The 25,246-nt window shown below is 43.9% G+C and overlaps 1 protein-coding gene across 1 annotated transcript; it reads right to left on the minus strand.

Moving 5' to 3' along the window:
* Positions 1-738: 738 nt before the first annotated feature.
* PPP1R3C (protein phosphatase 1 regulatory subunit 3C) lies at positions 739-5,261 on the minus strand. The gene is made up of 2 exons (XM_079978655.1): positions 5,025-5,261; positions 739-3,275 (listed from the first exon to the last, which is right to left on the minus strand). The coding sequence occupies exon 2, from the start codon at positions 3,272-3,274 to the stop codon at positions 2,330-2,332; it is 945 nt and encodes a 314-aa protein (XP_079834781.1). The 5' UTR covers position 3,275; positions 5,025-5,261; the 3' UTR covers positions 739-2,329.
* Between the last annotated feature and the right edge of the window lie 19,985 nt (positions 5,262-25,246).

The raw sequence follows: 25,246 nt of genomic DNA on the forward strand, positions 1-25,246 counted from the left end.
CATAGGAGGGCACATACATACCCTCAGCCCTACAGCAGGGCATCCAATCTAGCAAGTTCTGGTGAATCAGAGCCCACAGCTTGCTGACATGAGAAAGCATGGACATGGGGGATACTGGAGCTTGTGTGTGTCCTCTGTATACCCAGCAGCCATCTTCATATGCAACATCATAGATGAATAGATGACAGAATGTAAGAGCATGACAAAGTGAGAATGTGGGCAGGGGCGGAGTTAGGGGGTGTGGACCACCCTGGGTGTCTTCGCTGAGGGGGGTGACATTTGGCAGTCGTGGGTGGGCATCACGCCAAATGTCCGCCATTGGTGGCTTGCTCCGTGCACCCTCCGTGCCCCGCCACCCTCGGGAGCACGCCCACCCTGGGCAGCACGGGCATATGCTCTGCCGCTGAATGTGGGGAACTGTGGAAGAGATTATACTGCAGGCACAGCCAGGGGTGTTGACATATTGGAAGCTTTGTGGGTTAAACAGTAGCTTTTAACTGTTCTCTGCTCTTCAGCAGCACACACAGCCATTAACTGATGATTAGGAGTTCTGGAAGAGGGAGGTCTTAGATATGGCCAACAGCAGGTGGGAACATAGCCCCTGGGCTTCTTGTTTGTTTGTTTGCCACCTGATTCAGCCACTGACTGAACAACCCAGTGAATCCCAGCTTTTACCTTTCCCTCAGCAAAGGCCATGCTATGATGTTCAAGTCCTTCCCAAGAAAAAGATTGCCACAATTATCAAAACACAATTTATTTTTTAAAGTGAATTGTTTACACAGTAGTGTGGTACAGTGGGGGAAGAGGCTTTTCCCTTTTTTGCGATACAAATTCCATGTCAGTACTGGTGGAACAAACAGTATAATGATGTGATTTGCATTTTCCATAGACACCACCACTACAAAACAGGTTAAGTGAACACAGAGATATGTACACATACTCCTATTCCGATTGGCTTTTTCGTATACAGTCCGTGCCAAAATTACACTATTATTTACAAAATGCTATATATCTGGGGAAGATTAAAGACTATAATCAGAAAGTCACAACAACAACAGCTTTCTGTGTCTGTAACAGCTACAAAAAAATGAGGTATGAGAAAGTGTATAGAAAACTATTTCTATTTATGTGCAAGATGCATACTGTTATTTTAGACCAATTAGCTTGAGAAGTGCAGCTACATTATTACCCCTTCAATATGAAGGACTTTTAAATTGCTTAGCTTTATTTTACTGTTGTGAAGAGCTATTTCTTGGAGAAGAAAAACATTACTAAACTCTACAACAAGCAAGATAATAGGAGAGTTTGTCTCTACACTGAACAAGGCAAGCTGAGCAGCCAGTGTCTACAGGATTAAGGCATTTCATTCAGTCTCTCTTAAAAACAAAACCGTGCAATCACAGGAAACCCTGTGTGATTATTTTTGTTTTTTTAAGGCATAGCCTTTGTGTACATAGGATGAAGATCTACCTGTGAAGTGCGGTTGCAAAATTAGCTTACTGTTTGGCAAGTCAAAAGACAAGATTCCAGAAATCAAGTCTACAGCTTTGCAGGGGCCTATTTACATGAACAGTTCCCCAGCCCCTTATGCTTTTCACACTTCCTCTCACCCCCTCCACACATATCTAAGCCTAATGGTCAGAAATTCAACAGATGCAGCTTTCCCCACTGCTGTAATTCACTGATGGGGAAAGTGCTGTCTGTTAGAAGTGCTGCCTGTCTGTACAGCTCTTACAAGGCACACACTGCTTCCTGCTGTACTTTTGCCCCTACAGTACACCATACCCCTTCCCCCCCTCTCTCTCCCCACTTCATTCCCACTTAAGGCCCCTTTTCACCACAATCCTAAATACCGAATTGTATTCTGGCCAAGACCAGCTTTGTCTTGACTCAGGCCTCAGGTTTGGCAGTTCGCCTCTCTCACACAATCTCTGCTACAACTTAAAAAGTAGGCACGAGGGTTTTTTGTGTGGCTGCCTCTGCAACATCCCCCCCACACACAATCACAGCTTCCCAAAAAGCCACCACACACACTATTACTTCTTCACAAACTTCTCTGCTGCCCCCTAGTTAAGGCAAGTGGACAGCAAGTTAATGGTATATCAATCACTTGTTTTTTACATTAGGAGATGTTCTCACAGAAATTCATATTCTCTCTCCCTCCCCCTGAAGTCCAAGTTGTGGCTGGTAGTTTTTTGTTTTTAAATGTAAATGCATAATGTTTCCCTTTTTAAAAAAGTAGTCAGCCTACCCTTCTAGGTGGCTTGCTAATGCTTATTGGGAAGTTTAAAGTTAGGTGGCAATAGATGCCTCTGAGTTCAATTATCATTCACCAATATGGAGACAAGCTTTCAATCCTGCTCCAGCTTTGCCATTCAGGGAAGAGGCCATTGGCTACCCGAGGGCTACCCAGCTGTTCACAGCCTGCCTCGTGCCCTTTTCTTGCCGGTTTGAGAGTCATGCAGCCTTTCCTGGGAGACGGCACTTGGACTCCATCCGACTTCCATTCTGCATGGACAATCTTGTAGTTCTGTCCATCGTTATTGTCCCAGAATGTGTGCTCATCGCTTTGGTAATACACGCAAAACTCAATGTTCTGCTCAGCGGCAATGACAGGAGGCAAGTCAATAGCAAAGGAGAAGGTATCGTTGTCAGAGTCTCCATACACGTTGTTCATGTAGACACAATTTATGTCGGAATAGGTTTTCCACGAATCATAGGTGACCCGAATCCGCACCTTCTTCTCAAAACTCACATTTTTCACTTTCACAGTCCCTGAAACAGCCCTTTCTTGGAGGGTGCAGTTCTCAAGACACACAAAGTTCTTCTGTAAGTGGTTCCGGAAGTCCAAGTAATCCGCCGAAGGCTGAACGAAACCCAGAATCAAGTTCTTTTCCTCGTGTAGTTTTAAGCCAGCAGTTATGTCTTCAAGGTCTAGCAGGTCAAACTGAAGATCCCACCCTGGATTCTCCTGAAACTCAGAGAAGACATGAATGGCGGTGAGAGAGAGACCTTTCGAGTCTGCAAAGACGACTCTCTTCTTGGCTCGTCCGGCAGAGCGCTTCCAGTCACTGTTTTGGGACTCAGTTTCACGTTTCACATTGAGGCACGGTCTGAGAGGCTTAAACCGATCCACAAAGTTCCTTCTCTGGTATTCGTCAAGTGGGTTGAGAAAGCTCTTCACAGGTGGCGAACGAGCCAAGCATATTCTCATGGCCACATCTACAGGCATGATAGAACTGGATAGGGGCCTTGGGTCCAAGACTTCTATCATTCTGCAACGTAAACAAAAATCAATTAGGCTTGCGTTTGTACTGGAGGACATGCGCTGGAGGGAAGCCTCTGCAAAAGACTCCCTTTGCTTACACTCACCCTCGTTCATAATTCATCATTTGCTGGCTGGGAGGCTGTAAATAATTCAGTCACAAGCAAGATTAGCCAGAACAGTGACTGGCAGCCAGATGCGGAACTGATGAAATAATAACACCCTATTCAGAACACTTGGATGAATTCCACATGCCATTTTGAGTCAGCCACATTTTTAAATTCATGTTTGCTTTGCACCTATGAAAGCTTTTTGTATTTGTTTTATCAATAAAGCTCAGAGCAGGAGGAGTGCGCAGAATAAGGTTCTTAGATTGTAGATTCATACTTGGAAGGTAATCACGGCTCCCAATGCACAAGAAAAGGAAAGCATGCCTATCTTCTGTTAAAATTATAAAAAAGCATCTAAGTAACATTCATGAGAAATAATTCCTTTTTAAATCCCTTCTATGGAATGGCGGTACCAAACAGACAATATTTTCATGATGCTTCCTACAACTCTATTTTTTAAAAAATATATAGGTTTGCATCCAACTTATAGCACAATCCTGACCCATGTCTACTCAGAAGCAAGTCCTATGTAATAAGTAAGGCTTGTTCCCAAGTGAGCGGTGCTATGACTGCAGCTTTAGCCATACTCAAGAGTAGACCCAGTGAGAGGAATCCTTTGTACTGGGTCTGCTCTGAATATGACTTAATCAGATACATCGCTATTCATCCCTCTCTGAAGCAATTCAATAGTTAAATACATTAAGATACCTCATTAATTTCTCTGTGTACATTACATACAGGAAGCCAGCTATTCCCCCCCAGTACATTTCTTGTAGGCAACTATGGTTACTTATGACAGTCTTAAAGTAATGCAGAGGGTTATAAGAGGAATCACTGAAGACTACAATAGTTGGCGCCTGTGGGGTGAGAGAAGCCTTGTTTTAACTGCAGCTTTCCCACAAGCTCAGAAGAGACCGTTTAGGCCTAAGCAAGTACAAATCAACTTTATGAGGAGTCCAGCGATGAGGCTATTGGAATTTTCTAGACTCCTGGGAGGAAGGTTTCAAAGCATAGCTATTTATGTGGCTTTTCATGAACATCACCCCTCTGTTGGCCCGGGAGGACAATGACAGGATGACTCCCAATTCTGACAAGGTTGCAAGAAGCAGAAGAGAATGAGCCCACAGAGCCAAACCCCTTTCCTTCCTCCTCACGCAACCCCTTGTCTTTTCACTGCGTTTGCAAGATTAGAAAAGCAGGTATCTTTCCTGAAACCATTTTCTTGCAGAGCTAGGTGGAAGTTTCTGGTCGTTATGCTGAAACAAGCCCTTATTCTACACCAAGAGATTAACTCAAACAGGCGAGGGATGATAGGAGCAAGTTGCTTTGCTGACAGAAAACACGCCAACACCTTCCTTAAGTAGGAGTTAGGTATAGGATCCGAAACCCCCTCCTGTAAAAATGCGGCTTTCCAAAAACGCTTCGTCAGAGATCCTGCACTAGGTTGCAGCCACAGCGCGACTCATGACGAAGCAAAAAGAAAACACCCCGATCCTTCCCCGGCTTGCTCGGAAGCAAGTCCCGCCGCGCTCAGCTCCGAAGCAAGTGGGTGCAGGATTGCAATCTTGCTGAAATCGCCCCCGTTCATTCCTAGACATGGCCTTTCCCCGCTGCAAAGGACCCCATATATAAATGCACAACAGGCTTACCTGCGTTAAATAGAAGAAAGTGGACCCGAGGAGAAGCCCATAAATACGGAGGGATGGTCGTGCAAACGGCAATCGGGGCTTTTCCGTGCGGCTCGACGGAGGAGTAACTTCCGCACGAGGCTTTGGGACTTTTCCTCTCTCTGTGGTTTTCACTCACCCAGTGCGCCCCCGCCCCCGATCCTCGCCCGCAGACTCAGCACCCCGCCAGCCTCGCTCCTGCTGCTTATCAAACGCTGCGCCGTCGGCTCCACGTGAAAGCGCCGCGGAAGCCAATCGCGTCGCAGGCCAGGCGCCTGCCGAGCGAATCAGCGCCGGGCTGCCCGCGCCGGGGGAGGCGTGATAGCTCCGCTGCCAGGAGGTGCCGTGCGATGGGGGCGAAGCATGCGGCTCTGTTGACACAGCCTCCAGCGGGAAGACCCTCGGCTCAAGGTCAGCCCCTGCCGGCGACCCAGGAGTTGAGGCAGCTTTTTACAAAATATATAAATAGAAAGGCCCAGAATGAATTTGGACAATTGGGGGATGGGGTGAACATTGTAGTACATATTGCATTGTTTTAATGGATGCTTCATTATATAGCGCATCTTTCTGTATTTTATTTTATTTATTTTTCTTCTGTAACTTACTGCACGACTGCCTTCTGCCCCAGCTGCAAGGAAACAGGCCTTTTCCATATTTGTTTTATTTATCACATATATATACCACCTTTTTCTTCTGTGGAGCTAAAAGTGGTGTACACTGTTCTCCTCCTCCCCACTCCATCTTCACAACAACCCTGTGAGGTAGGTCAGGTTGAGACATGCTGACTGGCCCTAGATCATTCAGTGACTTTTGTGGCAGGCTGGCTGGCTGGCTGGCTGGTTCAAACCCTGGTCTTGGTCTCTACAGCCACAGCAGGCGCTCTAACTCTCCAACCTTTTGAGTTCACCTTCAAAGTCGTACTCTTCCGTTGCCTCCCGAGAAAGACGGATGCCAACAAAATCACTTCAGGACTTCATTGGCTGCAGGAAACAGTCAACAGATTTAATAAATGTTAATGACATTGCAGCCCAGGTTTGCTGGATAACTTTCACCAGCAGTTTCACATATTCAAAAACAGAGGGGACATCTGTGGCAGCCCAAAAGCTAATGGCCAAGGGGAGGAACAGAAGTCTCTTAGCACCACTGACTGGGTTCATCCTTCCAGAAAGGACTGGGGCCACTATAAATTTGTGTCTCTGAGACCTAATCCTGTTGGGCAACCCAGAAGGAGACAGTGGTACTGAAACCCATTGAGAGGTCCAGAAAAACCAGCAGGGTCACACTCCCCCTATGCAATTCCCCAGTGCAAATCATCCTCCCAAGGTGTTTTCTGTCTTATAACCAGGCCAAATGCCAGACTGGAATAGATGTAAATAATCAGTATCATCCAAAACTGCCTTGAGTGGCGGTGCTTCCAGAGCTTCACTTAAGGATGAAAAATTAGACACTGGGTGATCATTGTCCAGGACCGCTCTGTCCACATCTGATTTATTTAACTAAGAATGCACCACCACCACCACCCTTTTCAGTGCAACAGGTATAATCCCTTCTCTTAAAGATGCAGTAATAACTTCTGTCCAGACAAGTACGCCTGGCCCTATAGAGCAACGAAAAGGGCCCAGAATTTATTTGTATCTCTTGAATTCAGTCCTGCAAAGACACGTAGAGCCATAACTTTATTCCTTTGATACTCCTATTAAAATTAATAGTACTTTACTACCAAATTTCAGGATTCAGTCTGACTACACCATGTAATTTGGGTGCCCAGGGGCAAAAAGATGCTCCTGCATCTTTAAGAAAGGCGTAGATCCCTGCACTTGCCAAAATTCTTTCTTCTAATTAGAGGCATGGGACACTCTGCAGAGGAGGAAAGGAAGCTACCCTTATGCATGTGAACAGGATTGCCAGCAATGCATGCATATAGTTAAGGAAGATTATTATTAAGGAAGAGGAGGTAGAACCAAGCCCTTAGCATGTTTACCTGCTCAGCACATTTTGGAATTTCATATTTTCTGCCTAATGTATGATGCAGCTCTAGACATTTGCATGATTGTGACCTCAATATTAATCTCATGTTCTAGATCAGTCCTGGAGAACCTTCAGCCCTCCAGATGTTGCTAGACTGTAATTCCCATCATCCTTGACCATTGCCCATGCTGGCTGGGGCTGATGGAATCCTCCAGTATCTGGAAGGTCACAGGTCCTGCACCACTGTTACAGAACATTGGATTTAAGCATGCTTACAAATTAGGAGGCTTTTAGTTTTTGTATTTTGTGGGAGTGGAAATATATGAATTCCTGTGACCCATGTGTGTGGGGTGGATGGATAATAAATCGGCTGGGTGCCTAGTTTCAAAACATGGGACTAGCACATAGAAAGCCCCAGCAGAGTTTAAAATCAAGTCACAACTTGCACAGCAGTAAAGTGTGGAAATAGGCTGTTAAATCTGTTTAAATATCCCATTTAGTTCACTGAAACAGTGGATCTCTTTCTACCCCTCTTATCATTGAACATACCACACTATGTTAAGTAAGTTTAAAATACTTTACTTTACTTACTTTACTTACAGATTGCATTGTTCCATGCAACAGCAAGGTGAACACAGGAAGAAAGCTTTTGGGCAGAAAATACAGAATCTTGTTCCAAACACGTGCTCTAAGCTTGGGAACAAACTTATACACACCCTCCTTTGTTGGCTACATGGTACAGAGTGGGGTGGACAGGAAGAGAGGGCTTCATTTCCTCCCTCATCGGAGAAGACGGGGCATGACCTACACAGCTGTATTGTCTTAGCCCCTTCATGCACTAACTAGTCCTATGTTTGCTAGCTGTATATGAATGCAATCTCCCACTTATTACTGGAACCATTAAGGTCACAATCCTAAATACTCCTCATATGAAATCTTACTTCCAAATAATAGTTATTAATAGCATTAGTCTATAGGTGTGTTGGAAGAACAAGAAAACTAGGCCAGTCATTTATTTTTACTGGAGCCAAGAGCTTATGTAAATTAGTCTGCTAAGCAAGACCACTTTTCTTTGGATTCATGATGCAATATAGCAAACCTCCAGAAAGCAGGAGAAAGCCACTGAGATGAAAAGCAGCTGTTATTTCTCAACCCAACTAAGCAAACAGCTGCCAAGTCCTTTCATTCATTTCACGCAAATAAAACAAGTAAGAGGCATGGGTAACGCTTTCTGCTTTTTTATAGGTCAACTGTGAGTCTGCAAAAACTGTTCAGGGCTTGCATGAAATGGTGCAGAGGAACAGCTTATTCCTTATATTAACCTTTCATGCAGTGAGCTTGAGGTGATGTTCCCCATTTGATATTCACGGCAACCCTGTGAGATGGGTTAGGCAAAGAGGCGGTGTGACTGGCCAAAGATCACCCAGTGTGACTGAATGGGGATTTGAATCCTGGTCTTGCAGGTCCTAGTCCAGCTCCTACCCTAATCAAAGCAATGCTACAGCCCTAGCCAAGCATTTTATCCAATTAGAATGAAGTGAGAGGAGAGCAGGGACATCCTTTTGGATCCCAGCCCTCTGCTGCATCCTCATCACCCAGCCATGTCTCCTTCCACTTAATGGATGGCGGGGAAGTCTCAAGCAGGGAGCCTGAGGTTTTGAAGCAGAGGTTGGATGACCAGCTGTCATGTATGATCTAGCTGAGATCCCTTAATTGCAGGGGGTTGGACCTGCAGCATCCCTTCCAACTCTACAATTCTATGATTCTAGTAAGCAGGCCTATTCAAATAATTTTATAGGTGGGAAAGTGTGTTTGTATCTACAACAACGCTGGCTGGGAGGTATGTTTTGCATTCTTACTGGCTATAATTTGTGGGGTTATCAGCAGGGCACCCAGAGGCAAACAAAGTCCCTGTGAGTTGTGTAAAAAGAGGGAAATTCCTTTTCTTGCATGACAAACCGCACCTGCTAAAATTCCTTCCTCTGCACAAGTACAAGACCCTTGTCCTCCTTCACCCTGGTGATAGGTCATGATTTGTGATAAATTCCCCCACGTACCACTACTCTGTGCATGTACTTTAATATGCTCTCTATGAAGAATATTGCCTAGCTTACCTGTCGTACAGCTGCAGGAGAGGAACACCCAACTAGCCATCAAAAAAGCCAAAAGCAATTAGCATCTGCAGTGCTCCCTTCCCACAATTGGGGTTGCCAGTTGTTTAGCCTGGCCTCTGTAGATATGCCATTAATAATGGCTGTATATGCAAATACTAGCCGTTGATCTTGTTTCTCTTTCTGCAGATGTACAAAGCTTCACCAGTAGGATCAAGCTGCAAGAATAAGCCATTGATATTTTTTCATGGTCACCCACCCAGCAATAGCTTGCCATTTTGTGATATATTGTTATGGCCTTAATTATGGTTGACTATTATGTTTTGTTTGCCGATTGTCTACTTCTTTCCTGAGCCAGCTGTGTGTGTGTTTAAAAGGGCAAATGACAGGGAGGCTATTCCTCCACCTCTACCCTATGGCTACAAAGCTGTTGGGCCTCCCAGATCTTGTGATAATGGTCATTGAACAATGACTTATGCAGGAGCATTGTGTAAAGGTTTCACTGCCCTGGAGGCATGCTTTGCTTTTCCAGGAAGGCCCCTGACCCCTGCCTATAAATATTTGACTGTGACAAGCATGCAGCCACCTTTTCGAGCCTCCTGCAGACCAGAAATAATCTTCCCACACTGTATCCCGTTTGTTTGTCTCGTTCACACTTTTCTTATTTCAGTCTCAGCGTGCCATCCAGGACAGGGAATGTATAAAAGGGTTCTGAAGGGTGGTTGTCACCACCTGTCTGCAGCAGTTTTCAGCCATCTCCTTCAATGCAGCCTTTGAGCTGAGCAATGACCCACATCATTAATCCAGGGAAACACCCGCTGTCTCTCTGCTCCAGGGAAACAGGATTGTAAATGACTTTTGGGGGAAAGGCAGCTTCAGAATTTGGACCAACTTCTTCACCAGTGCTTTAATCACAGGCTGCTGCTTCATTTTAGCTACTTACTACTTTTATACCCCTTCTCTCCTCCAAGGTTGCATGCCACCCCCAATCTCTGCTGTTTCCATTGGGGAATCAAGGCGCGGTGGAAACTAGTGTGTTCAATAAATATGGTTTCTTGTACACATATTTACACGTGGATCTTCTCTGAAGAGAGTTAACAGCATTCACATCTCAGGAGGAGCCCATCCTTCACAGCAGCCCAGCACTGGATTCCCAGACATCTCTGTCCTCTTTCCCAGCCTTTCTTCAGCCAACTCACCAAGATGGTTCTGGCCTTCACAGCAGCATATCCCGTTCTCCCTCTTCTTCATGGGTAGGCAAACTAAGGCCCGGGGGCCGGATCCGGCCCAAGCGCCTTCTAAATCCAGCCCACAGATGGTCCAGGAATCAGCGTGTTTTTACGTGAGTAGAATGTGTCCTTTTATTTAAAATGCATCTCTGGGTTATTTGTGGAGCATAGGAATTCGTTCATTCCCCCCCCCAAAGTATAGTCCGGCCCACCACAAGGTCTGAGGGACAGTGGACTGGCCCCTGGCTGAAAAAGTTTGATGACCCTGACTTCTTCCTCAGCCTCTCAGTTTCAAAAGGACACCTTTTTCCTATGTGACATCATGCCCCCTGTAAACTCCCCCTCCCAACTCTGCTATTTACCCAGAGCTCAGGCAGAGGGTCAATGACTGGTCATAATTGCACCTTGATGGTCCTTCCCCCAAGGAGATTTCCTGGTTTAGCCTGCATTTTAGATCTAACATCTGGCATCTTCCCTTCAGTATTATCTCAATTATACTGTTTATTAATTTCTAGCATTCCCTAACTCTAGCAGTTACAGGTGACCTTTCACCCCCAACCTCTGTTACCCTAGATCTGTAACAATAGATAACTTCGCCCCTCTGTTTTGATCCTCACAAAAAGCCTGCGAGGTAAATTAAGCTGAGAGATAGTGATTGAGCCCAGCATCACTCAGTGAAGTTCATTGCTGGTTGAGGATTTCCACCTTCCTTTCCCCAGTCCCAGTCCAAGCACTCTAACCACTATGCAACACTTGAGATGATGTTATCATATGAACGTGTGTATACCGTAGTTGCAAACCGCAGTGTACAAAAGCCCACTGTAAAAAATAATAATAATTGGCCTCCGTTCATTTCAAATGCTGTGTGTATACAGCCTAAATGATGCCCCCCCCCCATGTGCCAAGTACCAAAATGAAATGGGGATGGGGATGAAGCACACCTTCTGGGGCTAAGGTACTTGTGTGTGTCGCTTCTGTGTTCTGCACAGCACCTTGCTCCTGGTTAGCAAAGCAAAAATACCCTATGTGCAAACAGGTATTGCATTATGCTCCACAATCCCTCTCTGACTTTTCTTGGCAAACGGCTGTCCTTGCATGAAGTGTTACTTTAGGAAGAAAATTCCCACGGGCCGAGGGGAATGCCATATCCCTGCTTACAATCTCCATTTCTGTCCCTCCTTATATAAATTAAACTCAAACCAGTGAATAAGGCTGCAGTCCCATAATAACCACTTATCTGGACTTAAGCCCAGCTGAACTCCATGGGACTTACTTCTGACTAGAGATGTATAGAATTGTCTTTTAAGGATGTCATTGGGACCATTTATTCCACTTGCAAAAAATATATATCTAAAGTTTATTTCGGCGCAGAATTCAGTGCAGAATTTGATTATCATTTTCTTTATGGGGCAGACATGCCCCAACTTCAGTACTCTACATACCAGATGAGTTATGCAGGATGACATTACACATATTTTATTAGGACTGAGAAGAACTTGTTCAGCTAGAGTACTCTGAGTACCAGATGAGTTATGCAGGATGACATTACACATATTTTATTAGGACTGAGAAGCATGGAAGGAACATGCTTGGTTATCTGGAGGGTAGCTTGACACTGGCAGACATCACAAGTGGCCTCTGAAAGCTAGAGGTGCCATCGTTCACGCTGCACAAGGAAAGCTCATAAAAAGTACAAGGCAGAAATGTCAGAGGCAAAGGACATTGCAAGAGCAACAATCTCCCCCTTCTTCATTTTTGACTCATGCCAATGTGTTAAGTGAAACCTGGACTCTCTTCAAAATCAGACAGTAGGACTGCAAAAATTGGTCCTCAAGCCCTACAAAGGTAGGAGAGGAAACAGCATCCTCTCCTCTCATTCGATCTGGAACCATTTGCCCCCCCTTTTTTTACAGAAAAGTATGCAAATGTCAGCACTTTTTCCTTAAACAAATAATTGGTACATTCAGGTAGCAGCCTAACTTGTGTGGGTATCTTTTTTTTAAAAAAAAAAATCAACAGCTGGTATTTGGTGATTGAAGATAGCTGCCCTATGAAGGCTGATACTGTATCTTGTAAACCAGTACTCCGTTGCAGAAATGAGATTTCTCTGAATGGTGACTCTGTTTCCACCAGAGCTCTTCAAGGACACCTTCCCCTAGTCTGTTTCCTACCTGTTCCATTTCAAAGTTTTTCAGTTCCTTTTTTTTTTTTTTATGATAATTTTTTTTTATTTTTCCACACAGATAATAAACAGCAATATAACACAATATAACTTCATACTCATCGGTTCATAACCTTTTTTCTTTGACTTCCCCATACCTCCCCATCCCTGCATCCTTGTTTAATAATTCTTTAGCAACCCTTAAGTCCATTGTCTTAATTCCTTTTCATAAATATTTCTTAAGTTTTTTTTTTTTTTTTTTTGTTTACTGCTGCAATTCTTTACTTCTTACCCCCTGACATCTTAACATTCCTCAATTTTACAATTATTTTTAAGATATATTTTGAAGTTCTTCCAGTCCTCTTCCACTGTCTCTTTCCCCTGGTCCCGGATTCTGCCCGTCATCTCGGCCAATCCCATAAAGTCAATCACCTTTGTTTGCCATTCTTCCAGAGTAGGTAATTCTTTCGTCTTCCAATACTTTGCCAGTAGAATTCTTGCTGCTGTAGTGGCATACATAAAAAAAGTCCTATCCTTTCTTAACACCACTTGGCCCACCATACCCAAAAGGAAGGCCTCTGGTTTCTTAGGAAAAGTCCACTTAAGGACCTTCTTAATTTCATTATAGATCATTTCCCAGAAAGCTTTAACCTTTGGGCAGGTCCACCAAAGGTGGTAGAAAGTGCCTTCAGTCTCATTACATTTCCAACACTTATTATTAGGCGAATGATAAATCTTTGCTAGCTTGACTGGGGTCATGTACCACCGGTAGATCATTTTCATAATATTTTCTTTTAAAGCATTACATGCAGTAAATTTAATACCGGTGGTCCATAATTGTTCCCAGTCAGCAAACATGATATCATGACCTATATCTTGTGCCCATTTGATCATAGCTGATTTCACCGTTTCATCCTGTGTATTCCATTTTAACAGCAAGTTATACATTTTTGATAAGTTCTTAGTATTGGATTCCAACAGTTCTGTTTCTAATTTTGACTTCTCTTTCTGAAATCCTATTTTCCTGTCCTGTTTAAACTAAAGTTTTTCAGTTCCAAAGTTTTTAACTTTGGGTTTTTGTTTCTCTGGCATAAATAATCCCTGATTAAACATTGCTGCATTTTATGCTCAAACCTGACAATGGCATTTTGTCTCAAGTGTTTGAGGTGAGATTACCGCAAGAACTCTTTGTAGTCTGGGCGATGTATTTTTAATGTCACGATTGTAACAGCTGTCCTTCAGCTCTTTCAGAGCAGCCAGGTGTTTCACTCCAAGGTAGCACTTCTGTCGCCAGTATGTTTCCCTAGCATTAAAATTATAATAGTGTCTTATTACAAAAATGATTTTTCTGCTCGCAAGCTAAATGTACCTATTGTAGTTACTAGTGCTACGTGACATCTTCACATATTGGCTAGTGCCCAGGACAACATGAACGATACACTAATGATAAACAATGCAACACATATCTCTGTGCCATATTGTGTTGCCGCTCTCCTCACAGAAATACCACAATTTCATGGATTTCCTTCTTCCTTTTCTTTTCTTTTCGTTGTTTTAAAAGAGATAATTTTTTCTCTAAACTGCAGTGCCAGTTTTCTGTGATTGGAGGCACAGAGATGGAGGGAGTCCTTTCAGTTCACTTCTATGGGTTAAAGATCCAGTTGAATTTCCAAGTACAGTGGTACCTCAGGTTAAGTACTTAATTCGTTCCAGAGGTCCGTTCTTAACCTGAAACTGTTCTTAACCTGAAGCACCACTTTAGCTAATGAGGCCTCCTGCTGACGCTGCACCACCACTGCACAATTTCTGTTCTCATCCTGAGGCAAAGTTCTTAACCCAAGGTAATATTTCTGGGTTAGCGGAGTCTGTAACCTGACATATATGTAACCTGAAGTGTATGTAACCCGAGGTACCACTGTATCCCATTGAGGCAAAAAAGGGCTCATAGCAACACACACGCTCCTCCCTGCTCACAAGACCGCTAACTTTCATGATGCATATTCTGCATATTCTCCAACTTTCATAATGTGTATTGTGACCAATACCCTGCAGATTTGCTGAGGGATAATTCAAAGAGGAAAGTTTATATCATAGTGGTGTATTTGGTGGGTCAAACAGATCAGACTGTAGCCCTATTTGGACATTCTGAAACTGTGCCCAGTAACTTACAACCCTCTCTACAATCAGAGACCCTGATCATGCACAAGTCCTGGCCATGTTGATCCTTGAAGACTAGAAGTGCCTTCAGTTTATCCTTGCTTCTGACCTTCCCACTCAATGCCAGAAGGCTAGGAGGTGGAAAAAGTGAGGTTGACAGGCATTGCCCCTCCACTGATACAATTTTAAAATGCTAGAATAAAGCCCCCCTTTTTTTGTTCACATGATTTATGAAATGCATTTTCTCTTCCTCCTTATGTATTTTCTCAGCATTTGAAGTAGCCCTTCAGATGTGGCTCCAGTTGGATCGCTGCTGTACATTAGATGATCAGAGAACAGCCAACGGAGAAATGGGCAAAACTGCACATTTCCAATTGCTAAGTAAAATCTCATGCTAAATCTTTGCATAAATCTAATATTAAAATCATAAGCGGGACCAACATTGTGGAAAGTTCAGTGTTCCAAAGGTAGCAGCCTTGAGTGTGAGTGTATGAAATAATGAATCCTATCTTTAGTAACATATAACGAACCTTTCAAAGTGATTCACAGAGGGACTTGATGGTAATCCAAAAATGTTGGACCAGCCATCAAACCAAGTCCACGATGGGAACCTTTATAGCTTGACATCTGTCTGGAATTTATGACTCAGGCACATGATCTCTTTCTGCTACCTTGTTGACAGGTGTCAATCACATCCTTGTTGGCAGATTCCCAGCATAAGGAAAGCTACCCTCCCAAAGTCCACTTAAGGCAAAATAAGGAGGTGATACAAGGTCATGAGCTTGCCAAGGATGATGCTGCCAGCAATGTACTTGTTCTGTTTATAAATAGAGGACTTTGTTCCATTGCTTTGATGTTGGCACCTTTTCCTTTAAAGGGGAAGTGACAACTGCAAATTTAAGAAGCACCCTTGTTTTCTTTTAAGCTAAGTTAAAAAGAGTTAGTAAATTCCATTTAGGAATAAAATTATTTCTTTGATAGCACTTGGGAAGACCAATATAGATAATACTTAAATTAGCCCCTTTCCAACTCTGCATTACTTGTTGTCTCTGATCAGCTCTCACGATACATTTTTAGCGAAGATGAAATCATTCACAAAATGTTAACCTCTTGACGTTGACCTCCAATTTCAGCCTCAGAATCTGAATGTCAACTTTTAAAAAATCACAGGGTATAATGCTGTCCCAATAGTACAACACAGATGAGCATTGTTTTTAGACTGGACTCTTTCCAGTGTAATATTTTCTTACATCAGGTTGGTTTTGGATGGATTCCTCTGGAGTCTGCTGACACACAAAGGCAACTGAAGGGATCCAGCTTACATAGTTTCATTTCCTGGAAACGTGCAACATCATTTGCACAGGCAGGGATCCATCGGGATAATCTCAAAAGCTATGAAATGGAGGAAATCCATTTGAATTGCCTCCCCACCCATTTATTATTATTATTAGTAGTAGTAGTAGTATAATTTATGAAGCATCTCACATATTCTAAATGCCATACATAGATTAAAAACTTCCTATTCACAGGCTTAAAATCTGAAAGGCATAGCACAAAAGGTAAAATGGATAGAGAAGGAAAACAAACAAACTCAAGTACCAGTTCCTCAAGTTACAGACATACTCCCATTTGTTCTGCCTCCAGTTCAGTGTATTCTCACCACCGGTTTGGGAAGTCGTATAAACACGCTGGCCACAATTCACATCTGTCCTGGAGTTTCTTGAGAAATATTGTGTTTTCCCTCAAACACCTTTGAAACGATTTGAAAATGTAAGCCACCTGAAGACATCCACACTCCCAGTCCACCAGCGGGTGTGAACAGACGGCGATTTTTTTCAAAAGCACATCCAACTGTGCTGATGCGTACAATGATGTGCAAATACTTGGGGGTGGAGTGGCCTCACTGAGTTTTAATACAGTAATGTGTACACAGTCAAAATTGTTCTTAGAATGACCACCTTGAAAGGAAAGGAGGGGCCCAATGGCTGTGGATCTCAATGGGCCCTGCTGTTCCAGCTCTCCTGCTGCAGCAACCCATGGCCCTGTAGTATAAGAAAGTGCTTAGTATTATAAGAAAATACATTAAGCCTGCAATTTGCATGGGGATCAAGCTTAAAGCCAAAATCATGTATAGTCAAAGCACATTAGGGTGGGATTACCAAAGCTTCCCCCTCCCCCCTGGATTCCCCCCCCCCCCCATTTCCACTATTCTATTCTATCATTTCATTTCATTTCATTTTAATTGCCAAGCATGTAAAGCTGAATGTGCACAAGCTAAATGTGCATATGTTGCAGGCTTACTGAATTCTGCATTTTGTGATCATTTTTGTTGTGCATCATGAATACAATGGGCACACAGTCCTTTCGCGATGATGCAATTGTCATGCCCGCATGTGGAAGATCTACCTAAGGGTCCACTTCTCCCTCTCCCACTTCCTGCACACAGGCAGCATAAGGTATATTAGTGGGGATGATAGACTTGCACCCATATCCCGCATTTCCACCCAGGCCTTCCTCTCTGTGCCTTCAGGCATAAGCTGAGGAATTAGGGAAGTCACCTTTTTTGAGAGCCTGTGCACACCAGGGCTGTGTGTGCAGGGCAAGCGGGTTGTTCCCTGCATGTTTCTGAATTTCATTGTTTATATGTTAAATATTTTTAAAAGTTACCTGCAAAAAAGAGCTTCATTCTTGGAGACTGCCATGTGGTTTCCAGGCTAGAGTCACTCCTGGCATGAAGCACACAGAGTTGCAAAATATACTCTGTGGCATAAAGCCACATTAGCTTTGAGGTTTTTTTTTCTGGACAAAGACAAAATGTCGTTGTTGAAACTCCACAAAGAATCGTCTTACAGACTCGTAATCCCAGCCCCGTTCTGTCATCGACCCACGTAACTTTTTACCAACTCATTTTTCTTTTAAACTATTTCGTTCTTTCTTTCTTTTTTTAAAGGATTAAAATGTTTGTATGTTCATGTCAGCTAACGGATGCCTAATAGTTTGTTTATTTATTCATTTCTTGCAAGAGGAGTTTGCTGTACAAGGAAAATAAAAGGAGCTTCATTCTGTATAACCTGTGGCCAAGCTTGTAAGTGAATTGGGCTTTCATGGTTCTTTAGGTGGCATGGGACACAATCTGATATTTGAGTTCCATTGGCGGAAGAACTTTAGGATTTGGTAGAAGCGGGTGGCGCTGTGCAGGGACACGGGTGGCACTATGGGTAAAACCTCAGCGCCTAGGACTTGCCGATCGCATGGTCAGCGGTTCGAATCCCCGCCGCGGGGTGCGCTCCCGTCGTTCGGTCCCAGTGCCTGCCAACCTAGCAGTTCGAAAGCACCCCCGGGTGCAAGTAGATAAATAGGGACTGCTTACCAGCAGGAAGGTAAACGGCATTCCGTGTGCTACGCTGGCTCGCCAGATGCAGCTTGTCATGCTGGCCACGTGACCCGAAAGTGTCTGCGGACAGCGCTGGCTCCTGGCCTATAGAGTGAAATGAGCACACAACCCTAGAGTCTGGCAAGACTGGCCCGTACGGGCAGGGGTACCTTTACCTTTAGAAGCTCTGGTATGCCAACGAACCTGGGACATGCTAGACAAAAGAGACACTGGGGGAACATACCAGATATGCCACCAGAATGGACAAAACACAGCAAAAGTTGTATCCTACATTTCTCCCTCTTCACTCTATCATGCCCTCACCTGTTGGGCATCCAGATTCAGACACTATGTGCCCTAGCTGCTGGCTCTAGCTCAATGCTCCTTCCTCGCTACAGGCTGTGAAATGGTACAGGATCCATCCCATGCCCTGTTTCAGGCAGACCACAAGCTCCCTCTTAGGCCTAAGTAGTAGTGATGGGGTAGTCCTAACTGTTCCTCTGTGGGGTTGTTAACTTACAGCTCCTGGCAGACACCTGCACTCTTGCGAACTGCCATTGTGCAACAGGCCATGGTATTGTGCCAGAAGGGATGCCGCAACAGCTATGCTGCTCTCTGGAGACTTTCTGGAGCGACTGCTTGACAGCCCCACAGGTGTGCATTTCTCTTTCAGGACATGAATTTCATACAGTACAGGCAATGACTTTACGACAAGGTGGGGAACCTTAGGATCCGTACCAAATATGGCCCCTCCAGGATTAAGTGATCCTCACAACGCTCCCAAGGTTATACCCATCTCACTTGCCCTGCTTCACAGCCCAAGATTTTTTGCTGGGCTGGAGTGTGTTCTTGAACTCTGATAATGCCTCTTGCTCACCCGGATGGAGAACAGAGAGGAGGAGTATGTGTGTATAGAGACAAGGCTAGTGCACAAAGGTAACATGGGTTACTCCACCCACTTTCACCTCTGGCCCCACCCACCACGGGCATGTGGCTCTTAGCAGGTTGCCAAGTGGGCCACATGGCCCTCAGACTGGAAAAGGTGCCTCCGCCATCTTTTGTTTGTTGCAGTGGGATTCATTTCCTGCATCTTTGATAGGACTCTGGCAGGGGCATGAGTTTGATGCGGTCGAGAGCAGTGACATCTCCCCAATACGCTCACTGAAGTTCCTTAGACTGCCGGGGGTGAAGCCATCAGATGGGGATGGTGAGGTTTTGAGAAAATGAAGTAAATTACCAAGAAGACAGTAGCCCTGGCCCATAAGAGTCCAAGCTGAATGAAGTCCTAAAGCTGCAGGCCCACTTTCTTGGGAGCAAGCCCTACTGACCATGTGGGACTTATTTTGAGTAGGTGTATATACGGTTGCACTGTAAATAATTTTGCCCTTCAAACATAATACTTTCTTACTTTATTTTATTTGCGGCATTCAAATGACTGCTAACTTTGTTTTAATACTTGATTACATGTTCTTCTTGGGCTTGATCAGAGTATGACAGATTAATTATTTGAGTACTGTATGTTTGTTCGTTTTAAACAATGATTTGTGATCTGTGAGTCAAGGGAGAAAATGCTTTTGTTACAAGTACTTTTCCTTGCAGTGACAATGTCTCTGAAACACTGTCTCACACTATACAAATAAAGACATAAAACAAAGACTATAAAACACCACAGGAATATAGGAAGGGGCCTTACATTGAGTCAAAATATTGGTCCATCCAGCACAATGCTGTCCAAACTGACCAGCAGTGATTCTTGAGGGTTTCATAGGAGACATTCCCTGCCCTACCTGGGGAGGCAGTGGGTTCTGCCTGGACACTGAGGTCTAGCTCTGAGGGCCTTCTGGTGGTTCCCTCCCTGCGAGAAGTGAGGTTACAGGGAACCAGGCAGAGGGCCTTCTCGGTAGTGGCACCCACCCTGTGGAACACCCTCCCATCAGATGTCAAGGAAATAAACTACCTGACTTTTAGAAGACATTTGAAGGCAGCCCTGTTTAGGGAAGTTTTTAATGTTTGGTGTTTTATTGTGCTTATACGTTGGAAGCTGCCCAGAGTGGCTGGCGCAACCCAGTTAGATGGGCAGGATACTATTATTATTATTATTATTATTATTATTATTATTATTATTATTAATACTACTACTATACCTGGAACTTTTTATGTGCAATTCTGAGATCTCTACAATATGGCAACCCATGCTAAACCATAGTGGTCCTTGTGGAGAAAGATGTGAGTTCTTCCTATACACCAAGCGAGTATAGCCCTTTTCTTACATTGGCTTTCTTTTTCTTTATTTCTTAATCAGACACAGTTAATTCCTATATTCGGGGTGCTGGTGGGGGGTGTCTCTTACAAGGTCCTCCTTGTTTTGTGTTTCACAGAGGCGAAGTCTTTGCTCAGATATATTAGCAGAGTTTGAATTCTTTTTCCAAGTTTTTCTTGGATTTCCTACACAAGGAAGGTCCTCTGTAAAATAGATCCAAGATGAATGGAGCCTTTCTCCTCCAGATTTAGTCTAGATTCTGACTTGCGTGAACCTTAAAATAGGGGTTTATTAGGGGCTTGATCTGTTTACTTCAATTTGCTTCCGTGTGTTTTCTTTTTTCCCCCTCTTCAATTTCTCTAGGGTCGAGGCTGACCTGGCATACAGCTTAGCTTTGAGTTAGGCGGGTGAGAATGATACTTCTCTCGAGTCTGAGATTGACAAGAAAGCCATTCTTGCTCAACCAATTGACAAGGGACCTGGAATTGCTTATTGGTGTTGCAAAGGAGCCATTACTCAAGCTGCATTTGCCTTCTCTGTTATTGGAGGGGGGGGGGCAGCTGCTCTAACTGTAGATTTCTTCATTTTAAAACCTCTGTCAAGAGTCCCTGCTAAGCATCACACTGCCTTTTGTTGGCTCTGTGTTAATTCCTTAGAGGAACAGTACAAATTTACAAATGTACTATTTAACAGTTCTTTCAAACCAACAGGCATTTAAAATAGTCTCTCTCTCTCTCTCTCTCTCTCTCTCTCTCTCCCTCTCTCTCTCCCCTCTCTCTCCCTCTTTTTAATATTGCCCAATTTTATTTAATACTGCCTACCAGAGAGACCAATATTAAATCCAAATTTTTCATAACATCCAAGACCACATGGATGATACCCATACCTTTTCCAAGACCTTCCTCAAGGGCGGCACATGAGATGCTGGGTGAGATTTATACAAAATGAAAGAGTCCACATTTGAATTTCTTCTGTGGGGATTTAACCTTTGCCTCTCTTAGTAAGCTCAGGCCAAGCAGATTTTAATAACCAGAAAGGGCAAGGATTTGAAAAACAGTTGAAAGGTCCCAAGCCTTTAAGAAGCTTGTCTACAACCAGTGCTTTTTTTGGGGGGGGGGATACACAGGGGTACGCATACCCCTAAACATTTTGTGAATCTAACGGAAGAAGAAACAAAAAAAAAAAAATTATTTTTTTTGTCCTTTTCTAGCACAGTGAATCGTCAGTTTCATTTCTACCCCCAATGGCAGCCTCATTTCCTGTCACAATGTTTCCTGAGTCTTAGATGGAAGCGAGCGTTTAATGTGTGAAGCAGTGCGCAATGTGGATGTTAGTGCACACAACCTCATGCCAATGTGGAAGTTACTGTCAGCTGTCAGCTGTGTAATATGAGGTAATGCATGTTCCTTGTACTTTTGTCCATTTACTGTATTTATTTTTCCCAATTTGAACTATAAAATGGTCATTTTCTTGAGTCAAAGAGAGCATTACCCCCTAAACATTTTTTAAGAAAAAAAGCACTGTCTACAACACCAGCTTGCACAAGCTGAAACATGTCCAAAAGAGCATCTCTATCCATCTATGTTAAAGATCCTGTGTCAGGGGTCAGCAGACTTTTTCAGCAGGGGGCCGGTCCACTGCTCCTCAGACCTTGTTGGGGGCTGGACAATATTTTTTTTGGGGGGAGATATGAACGAATTCCTATGCCCCACAAATAACTCAGAGATTCATTTTAAATAAAAGCACACATTCTACTCATGTAAAAACACGCTGATTCCTGGACCGTCCACGGGCTGGATTTAGAAGGCGATTGGGCCAGATCTGGCCCCTAGTTTGCCTACCCATGTCCTGTGTGGTGTAGTAGTTAAACTGCCAGAGTAGCACCTGGGAGGCCGGGGTTTGAATCCCCATTTGGCCATGAAGCTCACGGGGTATCCTTGGGCCAGTCGCTGCCTCTCAGTCTAAACTTACCTCACAGGGTTGTTGTGATTAAATGAGGAGAGAGAGAACCATGTACGCCACTTTGAGCTCCTTGGAGAAGAATTTAAATTCATTAAATAAAATAAAAATAAATACATAAAATAAAAGCCCATGACATTCAAGTCAGAACAGATGTGAGCAATTCCATTTGCAGCATATAATGCAAATTGCTCTCCGGAAGCATCCACAGAATTGTCGCTTTTCTACACTGTGATTCCATGAAAGTATTTGGAACACTCTGTTTCATTACTTTGCTATTGGTTTCATGCTAGGCCTTTCAAGCTCCAATATTAAGCATTTGTTCTCTTTTCTTGGAAAGGGAGCAATACAAAACAATCTGCATGTGGCAATGTGGATAAATATCTGAGCCATAACTCCATGGAATCAGCTGTTATATAAATAGGAATGGAGCCACCTCTGACAGTGAGGGTCTCTCGCTGCTTTAAGTTGTTGGTTTTGATAATGCACACTGAGCTTGTGTTGCCTTTCTCTTCCATTATCGTCTGTTTTCCCCACCCTCACTGGTTCGTGGGCAGAAGGAACTGGCGCAGATTGTGTTCTAAGATATAAACAGAGTTCTTGGCACTAAGAAAAGAAGGAACAGTTTGTCAGGACTTCTAGAACTTACGTTCCTAGATTCTGGATGCAGTTCTCTTCCATCCCAAAATACAGACCTAGTTGAAGTGCTATCAAGCTTCCGAAGACAATTAAATTATCCAAGTCTTTGTATTAGAAAGTCAATTAACATCAAACCATAGGTTGTTATGAAAAGATAATAGCATGGATCTGATCCCTTATATAACCATGGTTGCAATCCTATACACTGGGGACAGGGAACCTGGTGGACTACAACTCCCATCATCCCTGAATGTTGGCCATGCTGCCCTCCAAAAACTTGCTGCCACTCTGTTCACAGCAGCTTCTGCTGCCTGAAGCAGCCGTCCCACTCTGCCTAATGGTGGGACTGGCCTCATATTCACCAGGGTGAAAATTCAGTGTCCATGTGTGTCGTACTTTTGGTATTGATCCCTCCCAAATTTTTCTCAGAGGGAAAACTATACAGGTAACAGCGGAAGCCAGGGTTATTTAACATTTCTAAATACCTTAGGTTTTAAGCATGAAACGTTTACAAAAAACAATCAGTGCCTGTGGCCTGCTATTGACCTAAGGAGCAGTATATCTTACCCTAGTGTGGATGTTGCTTAGATCTCCATGGACTGGGTGCACTTTTTGAGCCAGACAGTTAGCAGCCACACCCTGCAATACTTTTTCTCTTGCTGACTTCAATTATTAGCATGACATGGACACAGGCTTCCAGGCTGCAAGTTGCAACAAAACAGCCAGGAACAACTTTTGGTGGCTCCGAAAAAGGGCACTGAGTACAGAACAAAAGCATTACCTCAAACTGTTGGCAAACTCTTCCTCCAGCCAGAACCGGACTTGACTAAAATGCATGTTCAAGCCAGTTAGAAAGTAGATGGGATGGTTTATTTCAAAGGTGTCAGCAACTATACATCAAGGCTCGCCTCTCTCTTTTTTTTAATGCCACCAACCTCCCTCCTTTTTTCACGTTCATCTGTGAGAGGAATCGCAAAATAGCTACTGGGGAACATGGTGTAACACAAATGTGGCTGGTGCAGGGGCACCGTATGGCACAAAATGGCTGACAGGACCACCACAAGATATGGACATCCCTCCTTCACCACCACCATCAGTGCGGGAAAGGCACCTACATCAGCTGCTGCTACACTCACAGTGAGATGTTCTTTGCACAAGCACACACCTGGTCGGAGTGGAATAGAAGGTGGGTGTCCAATCCTGGCATCCCATGAAATGTTGGCATGTTTAAGATGGTGTGTTCCATATAGGAGAATAGGAGCCAGGGCAAACAGGAACTGAGCAGGAAGAGCAAAGAGTGGCTGCATATACACACTAACCCCTTAAAACACATTTGAAGCGTGTTTCCCCCTTCAAATAATTCTGGGCACTATAGTTTGTAAAGGGTTTCTGGCAACTGAAAGTCTGCAAGGGTTAAACCTGAGTGCCCAGAATTCTTTGTGGGAAGGCAGCCCCTGAGCTACACCCTTGAATGTTTAGGGACACAGAGGGGGAACTTGAGAGGGGGAACCTGAAAATAAAGCAACAGTGTACCTAGCAGTGGTAGCTGGTGGCTCTTGGGTCTTCCGGAGTAGAAGCGGGGGGGGGGGGGGAACCACACCTGAGGTACTGTGTCCAGTTCTAGACACCACAATTTAAGAAGGATATTCACAAGCTGGAATGTGTACAGAGGAGGGCAATGAGGAGACTGAGAGGAGATATGATAGCCATTCAATTATTATATATAATTCAAATATCTAAAGGTTTGTCACATGGAAGATGGAGTGGGCTTGTTTTCTCCTGCTCTGGAGGGTAGGACCTAAACCATTGGCTTCAAGTTGCAACCAAAAAGATGCCAACTAAAAATCAGTAAGACCTGTCATATGGTTAAGAGCTGTTTGACAGTGGAACAGACTCCCTCAGGAGGTGGTGGACTCTCCTTCTTTGGAGGTTTTAAAGCTATGTTTGGATGGCCGTCTGTCATGGATGCTTTAGTTGAGATTCCTTCATTGTAGGGGCTTGGACTAGATTATCCTTGGTATCCCCCTTTTGATAGGGGTGAAAGAACCTCAGTTTGCTATGTATTTTCATTGATTTTTATTGATTTAGCGGGGGCAGCTGCCCCTCCTGGGGCCCCCTAGCTACGCTCATGTTTCTCACTCTACGATTCTATGATTCTAAAATCCTATTATGTAATGTTTTTGCTTTCTATGACATTGCTGCTTTATCTTCTTCAGTCCAGCCCATCTGAAAATTGCATGCTTTGTTATGGATCACTCTGCCCTGCGGCTGATATATAGTAACCTTTAATGTCTTAAGCATCAAGGGGAACTTTATTCCAACACTGTTCTCTTGCTTGGAGCAGTTT

This window comes from Podarcis cretensis (assembly GCF_951804945.1).
Source record: "Podarcis cretensis genome assembly, chromosome: 5".
Taxonomy (NCBI): Eukaryota; Metazoa; Chordata; class Lepidosauria; order Squamata; family Lacertidae; genus Podarcis; species Podarcis cretensis.

Bases quoted from the DNA above. Each gene is read 5' to 3' on its own strand.
- PPP1R3C (XM_079978655.1), bottom strand. From the start codon at position 3,274: ATGATAGAAGTCTTGGACCCAAGGCCCCTATCCAGTTCTATCATGCCT.